The following is an 8,601-nucleotide window of genomic DNA, read 5'->3' as shown; positions in this document are numbered from 1 at the left end:
TCAGGAGAAAACCCCCTGCACTCCCCCCACTCACCATCATGGACAGCACTGTGGCTGCAGTGGAGTCATTCAGGTTCCTGGGCACCACTATCTCTCAGGACCTGAATTGGGACACTCACATAGACTCCATTGCAAAAAAGGCCCAGCAGAGGTTGTACTTCCTTCACCAGCTGAAGAAATTCAACCTGCCACAGGAGCTGCTGAAACAGATCTACTCTGCTATCATTGAGTCTGTCCTGTGTTCATCTATAACTGTCTGGTTTGGTTCAGCAACCAAATCATACAGCAAGAGACTACAACGGACAGTCAGGACTGCTGAGAGGATTATTGGTGTCCCTCTGCCCAGCCTCCAAGATATTTACATCTCCAGAGTGAGGAAAAGGGCTAAAAAAATCACCTTGGACCCCTCACACCCAGCCCACTCTCTCTTCGAACTGTTGCCTTCTGGTCGGCGCTACAGAGCACTGACTACCAGAACAGTCAGGCACAAGAACAGTTTTTTCCCACAAGCTATATTCAGTCTGAACAATTCATCTTTCATAATTATACATCGTCCATCACAACTAACATAGTATATTTATATTAAACCGCACACTTTGTAAATAACATATCTGCACACTAATAAACATATATGTACATTTATCTAAACAATTACATTTTTTCCTATACTTCTATTTCTGTATATAGTACATTATTCAATTTTTCTTTTTTTATTATATTAGTGTTATATTACATCCCTACTGTGTTATTCCTATGTATGTCTGCACTATCATGTATGTCTGCACTATGTTTGTACTTTCTTCTACACTGGAAGCTCCTGTCATCAAGTCAAATTCCTTGTGTGTGTAAACATACTTGGTAATAAAGCTCTTCTGATTCTGATTCTGATTCTGATCATTTAAAGACCTAGGATTGATTGAATTGACAGACCACCAGTGTTTCACTGATTCCAGTTAATGGGTTAAATTGTGTGAGTGCTATACACTAGAGCCATAAGAATGGTGTTTCTGTATTACTCCATAAGCTCATGACTGCTGCTGATACAGGAATTACCTTGTAGTGTTGTCATATCCCTCTTAATACGAGTCTTTGCCAGCACGGCACCTCCTAAGTGGGCATCGATTGTCTTTTCACCCAACAAAGTTCACAGACTCATAGTAAAACACACTCATACACGTTCTTTCTGTCTCTCTGTCTGTGCGACTTACAGTCTCCTCGCTCAAAGCATCTTTCAGCACCTACGCAGCATTAAACTAAACATTACTGGGAAGCATTACAATTTCTCCTGTGTGTACATGTCCCTAAGATCTATGGTTGATTTTGAAGCTCAAAATGTATTGTATTGTATTTCTATGTACTATTAAAAAATAATAATAATATAAAAGTATCCAAAAACATTTTATTTTTATTTTTTCATTATGCTGACATTAGTTTCCCGTTGCACAACCAAAGCTAAGAATGTGAACTACCAGTCAAAACTTGGGATGCACCTACTCATTTGTTATTACCATTTATAAAGTAATTAAAACCATGAAATGACAAATGGAAACATGGAAATTATGTTCAAACCTAAATTTTAAGCTTCATTAGTGTCGCCATCTAAATCAACCTTATAAAAGTATGTTTATTGTGCTTACAGCATTGAAAAAACAGTTGTCTGTTTGTTTATTTAGGCCAGTGGAGAACTGCCCCCCTGACTGAGCCTGGTTTCTCACAAGTTGTCGTTGTTGTTGTTGTTTCTTTCTTTAAAAGACAGTAAATATTCAGTAATATTATTGATTTGACTGCACTTACACTATCGAATGAGAACAAAACTTGAACTGAATTGAGCTTAATGAAAACACTACTATCTTCTGTATAGCTACCTAGCACGTATCAATTTTAATGTTTAACTTTGCTCAACATTTATTTATTTGTCTGTTGAAAATTGATATATAAACATGAGAACAAAATAGACAAAATTGTCTTAAAACAAAATAATATATACAGTATATAAAGGATTTATTTTTATGAGTTCTATATGTGTCATATTTGTGACATCTTTGGTGTCAAGACAAAAGGACCCAGAAGCAAAGGCACGTCAAACAGAGATTTATTGTCCTTTAAATAAACTCAGGCAGTCTGCCGTTCACTGGCCGTATCAGGCGAACGCAGATCTGGAAGCAACTCAGGAATAACGGGAATTCAGGAGCCAACTTGAATGGGAAAACGGGAGTGTAGTCTTGGGCGGCAGTGCGAGGACCATGTATCCAGCGGACAGCGTCCGGAGGAGGGAGTGCAGCAGGCGGCGGGCAACTGAGAGACTGGGCAGAGCACAGGTGAGTAACTCGGCTGGACTCACTTGACAGAACAACGAAGGACATGACTAGACTTGACTGGACTGAAAATAACAGGAGAGCATAGCAACGAGACAGGTAACAAAGCACAATAATCTGGCAAAACGCCTAGGAACAGGCAGAGGGAAATAGAGATGTTAATGAGAGTAAAGGGCGAGCAGGTGCCATCCCAATCAGCGCGAGCACTGATAGAGACAGCAAACAGCTGCATCAAGGATAGAGCGCAAGACATTGAAAGGAAAAGATAACCAGAGTCAAACCCGGCTCATAACAGTACCCCTCAGGCAGAAGACTGACGAGAGCGAAGGAAGTCCTCGATGAGCGAGCGGTCCAGGATGTCCCGGGCCGGAATCCAGCTTCTCTCCTCTGAGACGAACCCCTTCCAATCGACCAAGTACTGAAAACCCTGCCCTCGAGGGCGGACAGCCAACAGCTTCTTGACTCTGTAGACAGGGGAACCCTCAATAAGGACAGGGGGGAGGGAGGGAGGGGAAGAACGGGAGGGTGGGCGGATGAAGGGTTTAATACACGAGACTTGGAAACCCGGGTGGACGCGTTGTAAAAAGCGTGGTAATCTGAGTCGCACCACCACAGGACTGAGAACCTTGACAATCGAAAAAGGGTCAATAAATCTAGGCGCTAACTTTTGAGACGGGGACTGAAGGGGTAGATTATGAGTGGATAGCCACACTCTCTGACCACAGACGTATCTCGAGGCCTTAGAGTGGTGACGATCGGCGGCACGCCGGATGCACTCTCTTGTCTTGCACAATGCATTATGCACCCTTCTCCAGGTATGTCAACAGTGCTTAATAAGGGCTTGGACGGAGGGGACAGAAGCCTCCGATTCTTGGGAGAAGAATAACGGTGGTTGGTAGCCCAGACAACATTGGAATGGAGATAATCCAGTAGATGATGACGGTAGCGAGTTACAGGCATACTCGGCCCAACCCAGCTGCTCACACCAAGTAGCGGGATTGTGAGCCGCCAGAGTACAGAGTAAACGCCCAAGAATCTGATTGACGTGTTCGGCCTGCCCATTAGACTGTGGGTGAAATCCTGACCACAGACTGGCAGTAGCTCCAATCTGCCAACAAAATTCCCTCCAAAACTGAGAGACAAATTGAGGTTCCCTATCAGAGACTATGTCAGAGGGTAGCCTGTGAACCTTAAAAACGTGATTGAACACTGCTTGCGCCGTTTCTTTAGCGGACGGGAGCTTAGGAAGGGGGACAAAATGGGCAGCCTTAGAAAAGCGATCAACGACTATAAGAATCACAGAATTATCTGCAGAAGGAGGCAATTCCATAACGAAATCCAAGGCGATGTGTGACCAAGAGCGAGACGGAACCAGGAGGGGACAAAGTAGGCCTGTGGGGGGAGAATTGCTAGACTTAGACTGGGCGCAGACGGGGCATGAGGCCACAAAACGACGAACATCTTGGGTCATAGCCAGCCACCAAAAACGTTGGCGGACGGCAGCCAGAGTCCCCCTAACTCCAGGGTGCGCAACAAGCCTGGAGGCGTGACTCCAGTGTAGAACAGCTGGGCGAACGGATCTAGAGACAAACAATCTTCCCTTAGTGCACTCTTGATGAATCGGGACACGAGCAAGTGCCTTCTTTTCCTGCCGCTCGATTCTCCAGACCACAGCCCCGACCACACAACTACTGGGCAAAATAGTCTCTGTGGAAGAGCTGTCCTTTGAAGAACCGAACTGACGAGAAAAATGCATCAGGTTTAGTGTTCTTAGAGCCTGGTCTGTACGAGATGGTAAAGTCGAACCGTCCAAACAATAGAGCCCAACGTGCTTGTCTAGCTTTTAATCTTTTAGCCGAACGAATATATGCTAGATTTTGATGATCTGTCCAGACAACGAATGGAATGACTGCCCCCTCTAACCAATGACACCACTCGCCTAATGCCAACCGAATGGCCAGGAGTTCACGGTTACCTACATCATAGTTATGTTTCGCTGGCGAGAGGCGGTGATAGAAAAACGTGCACAGGTGAACTCTGTTGTCCTGTGGCGAGCACTGCGAAAGCACCACTCCCACACCAACATTAGATGCGTCAAACTCTACTATGAATTGTCTGGTAGTGTTGGGAGTAATAAGGATGGGGGCGGAAGTAAATAATATCTTGAGACGATCGAAAGCGTCTTGTGCAGCCTCAGACCAAGAGAAACGAGACTTGGTCGAGGTAAGGGCAGTTAGAGGGGCAGCGTCTTGACTGAATTTATGAATAAAGCGTTGATTAAAATTTACAAACCCCGAAAACATCTGGAGCGCTGTGCGAGAGTCAGGAACAGGCCAATCAGTAATGGTGCGCACCTTGGCAGGGTCCATACTGATCCCATTCGCGGACACGACTGAGCCTAAAAACGTTACAGAACTAGCATGAAAGACGCACTTCTTGGCCTTAACAAAAAGGTCATTCTCTAGCAGACGTTGAAGCACGCAACGAACATGCTGGACGTGCTCCTGGAGGGAGGACGAAAAAATTAGAATGTTGTCCAGGTACACGAAAATGAAAAAATTTAGCATGTCCCTCAGGACATCATTAACGAGCACCTGGAAGACAGCCGGAGCATTGACGAGCCCGAACGGTAAAACCCGATATTCAAAGTGGCCTAAGGAAGTATTGAAAGCAGTCTTCCACTTGTCTTCCTCCTTGATGCGCACTAAATGTACGCATTGCGAAGGTCCAATTTAGTGAAAATCCTTGCTCCCTGCAAGACCTCAAATGCCGACAACATAAGTGGTTCTTAACAGTTATGTCATTCAACCCATGATAATCAATACAGGGACGCAACGAGCCATCCTTCTTTTTCACAAAAAAGAACCCTGCATCGGCGAGAGAGGAGGAGGGAATATTGGTACCAGCGGCAAGTGAGTCGGCTAGGTATTTCTCTAGTGCCTAGCGTTCAGGTGCGGACAAAGAATATAGTCTACCACGAGGCAGAGTCCTACCGGGGATAAGATTGATGCTGCAGTCATAAGGTCGATGGGGAGGGAGAGAAGCAGCCCGTGACCGACTGAACACCGCTCGCAGATCGTGGTACTCCTCAGGGACACCAGATAAATCACCGGGTTCCTCCTGAAACATAGAGACAGCGGAAACAGCAGGCACAGCAGAGACAAGACACTTAACATGACACGATAAACTCCAAGACATTATGGTACCCTTAGCCCAATTGATCTGGGGGTTATGCTGAGTTAACCAAGGATGCCCCAAAACGAAAGGTGTTAGGGGGGAACGAAAAATGAAAAAAGACATTGTCTCTTGGTGTTTGCCAGAGATGGTGAGACTCACTGGCACGGTGGCTCGGAGGATCTTGGCAAGGATGCGACCATCCAGGGTATAGATAGTGGGAGGGTCATTCAACTCGTTGAAAGGAATGCCATGCTCGAGAGCCCACCCTTCATCGTATGAAATTCCCCTCGGCCCCCAAATCAATGAGAGCAGTGCACTTAAAGGTGGTCCCACCATAGCGCAGAAGGGTGACGATGGAGGTGCACGTCTTGAGAGCAGGGGAGAAAGTAGACACGCACGCCAGAACTCTACTGGCGAGCCATCTCTTTTACCAGGCACTAGGGATGCACCGATATCACTTTTTCCAGTACTCGCCCGATACCGATACTTTTATTTTTGGTACTTGCCGATACCGAGTACTGATACAAATATGTTTACTGCATTTGTACAATTTTTAAATATTGGGTACAGAAAGAGTATGTATAATGTTAGTTGGTTAACTTAATTTATAAAATAGATAGTCAAACCAAAATTTATTCAGACATCTTCAACATTTCTCACATTATCACAGTTTATTCGCTATAGTTTAGAAAATGGTAATAAAATATGACAAGAACTAAATTCAGTCAGAACAAATTCAGCTTGATAATGTTAGATAACTTTGATAGAAAGGTATGTAATATATTACATTCAGTTTTGGGCCCCTTTCGGTGCATCCCTACCAGGTACCCTGCGGCGTAATGCCCCTGAGCGCCACAATACATGCAGAGTCCCTCCTGAATGCGGCGCTGTTGCTTTGCAGCGGAGATGTGATCACCTCCCAGTTGCATAGGCTTGGGTTCAAAAGAAGTCACGGACGAGGGCGAAACGGCAGCTGAAGCAGTTTGTTGGACAGGAACGAGGGTGCGGGCGAGGCCGCGCAACTCAAAACGCTTGTCGAGGCAGATTGCCAGCTCAACCAGCTGTTCAAAGCGAGATGGCAAATCACTGGCAAGAATCTCCTCCTTGATCTTCCCATTCAGTCCGTCCAAGAAGTGAGGGCCGGTTCGTTCTACTCACAAGTGGCTGCTAATGTGTGGAACTCAATTGCGTAATCGGCAGCTGTCCGCCTACACTGGGGATGTGCAGCAAGCTGTCGGGATGCCTCGGATCCATAGACCGAGCGGTTGAATACCTTAGTCATCTCCTCCTTAAAGAGAGAAAACTGTTTGCAGCATCCTGCTTCCGATTCCCAGATGGGCGCTCCCCAAATCACGCGCCCTCCCAATCAGGAGAGATCACATAGGCTACCTTTGAGCGGTCCTCAGCACAAAAAAAAAAAACACTTCACATTGAGTCAAAAATGCATGGCATTCTGTAGGCAGTCCGGAGTAGCAAGGAGGATTGTTTATTTGTGGTTCAGGAAAGTTACAAGACTCAGGCATGGCTGTTTGCTCGGGACACAGGAGATGCAGCTGATTGGTTAACTCTGTCACCTGGGAGGCCAGACTCTATGGCGTACTTGGCGGCGGACAGTTCCTCTTCATATCAGCCCAGCATAGCACCCTGCAGCTCGACCGCTGAATGAATGGAAGTCTCCTTCACTGGTTCCATCACTTTGACCAGATTATTCTGTCAAGCCAAAAGAACCCAGAAGCAAAGGCACGTCAAACAGAGATGTATTGTCCTTTAAATAAACTCAGGCAGTCTGCCGTTCACTGGCCGTATCAGGCGAACGTAGATCTGGAAGTAACTCAGGAATAACAGGAATTCAGGAGCCAACTTCAATGGGAAAAGGGGAGTGTAGTCTCAGGCGGTAGGGCGAGGAGTGACTATCCCAGCAGACCATGTATCCAGCGGACAGCGTCCGGAGGAGGGACTACAGCGGGCGGCGGGCAACTGAGAGACTGTGCAGAGCACAGGCGAGTAACTCGGCTGGATTCACTTGACAGAACAATGAAGGACACGACATGACATTTGGTGCAATGAACTGTAGCGAATCCGCTCAAAGGGGAAATATTAATAATTAATCATAACTAGTTTTAATTAATTATAAATATTTAGATCCGCTGTAAGTATTTACTTGACCTCTTAGGGTCAACTGTTTGTCAATTCTAAGAACGTTAATTTCCTGGTTAAGGGAAATAACTCTTACTGTACAATACTACTCATGTACTAGCATGTAGCAGAAATCTGCATGATTAGGGACTACAATTATGAGCAAACAATGAACAACCTCAGGTGTGATACAAGTAAGACTTTATTAACTACATAAACACTTAAATTAGTCTAACATACACCTACACATACACACACACACACGCACGCACGCATGCATGCAGTTGGTATAGGAACTGAGTGTCCTCCGCCATCCCAGGGTAATTGCGAGCTCCAAAGTAAGCTCGTCGAAGTCTGTGGTAGTAACCATGGGGAGTTTCATGCCAGCCCTGTTTGGTGTCTAGGGCAGGGATCAGTCCGTGTTCAGACTCTGGGTCTGAGAATTCCATTTTGATGGCTTGTTTAACCCTCTGAAGTCGACTAATGCGGATACGCGTTTTGAGGCATCTTCTCCTGATAACACCGAAAATAACTTAAATTACACTTTCAGTTTTGATCTTACAGATAAGAGCAATACATCAATCGAATCTGTAAAGGGTCTACTTTTATTTGTATACACACATAATAACAACAGAACTTTGTGCATTTATAGCAGTATTTAGGTTGCCAGATGTATTGTCTCTGGCCAGCTCGTTGGAGTCTGTGGGGCCACACGGTGTGTGTGTCTGCAGTGACCCTCTGGAAGGGTCCCTGCCCCACCCCCCTGTGGCTGCTGGCTGGTGACGTGTGAACAGTGGGCTCTCGCCCCCCCCTCGCAGGTTCGAACTCTTGGCTGAGGGGGTCTGGGCCTGCTTGCCAGGGGAAGTTCTGTGTCGTGTTTTCCCTGTCTGTTCACCTTGTGGTCTGCAAACATATTTCAGTTCATTTGTGACACTGAATTCACCTCGTTGCGTTGTTTCGGTTCGCCTGAAAA

General features: G+C 45.8%; 1 protein-coding gene across 1 annotated transcript in view; it reads right to left on the bottom strand.

The window, feature by feature from the left end:
- Positions 1 to 2,616: 2,616 nt before the first annotated feature.
- LOC107550190 (thrombospondin-3b-like) overlaps positions 2,617 to 8,601 on the bottom strand; it is a 21,721-nt gene continuing 15,736 nt past the window's right edge. Inside the window, exons 17-22 of the mRNA XM_016231429.1 lie at positions 7,901 to 8,135; positions 6,314 to 6,601; positions 5,309 to 5,435; positions 4,910 to 5,019; positions 4,608 to 4,819; positions 2,617 to 2,779 (exon numbers count right to left, since the gene is read on the bottom strand). Coding sequence (XP_016086915.1) covers positions 2,617 to 2,779; positions 4,608 to 4,819; positions 4,910 to 5,019; positions 5,309 to 5,435; positions 6,314 to 6,601; positions 7,901 to 8,135 — 1,135 coding nt within the window. The remainder of the gene's footprint in view (positions 2,780 to 4,607; positions 4,820 to 4,909; positions 5,020 to 5,308; positions 5,436 to 6,313; positions 6,602 to 7,900; positions 8,136 to 8,601) is intronic.

Source organism: Sinocyclocheilus grahami, unplaced genomic scaffold (genome assembly GCF_001515645.1).
Source record: "Sinocyclocheilus grahami isolate Dianchi unplaced genomic scaffold, SAMN03320097.WGS_v1.1 scaffold391.1, whole genome shotgun sequence".
NCBI lineage: Eukaryota > Metazoa > Chordata > Actinopteri > Cypriniformes > Cyprinidae > Sinocyclocheilus > Sinocyclocheilus grahami.
Note: the sequence above shows the minus strand (reverse complement) of the source record. Positions and strands in the feature narration are given on the sequence as shown.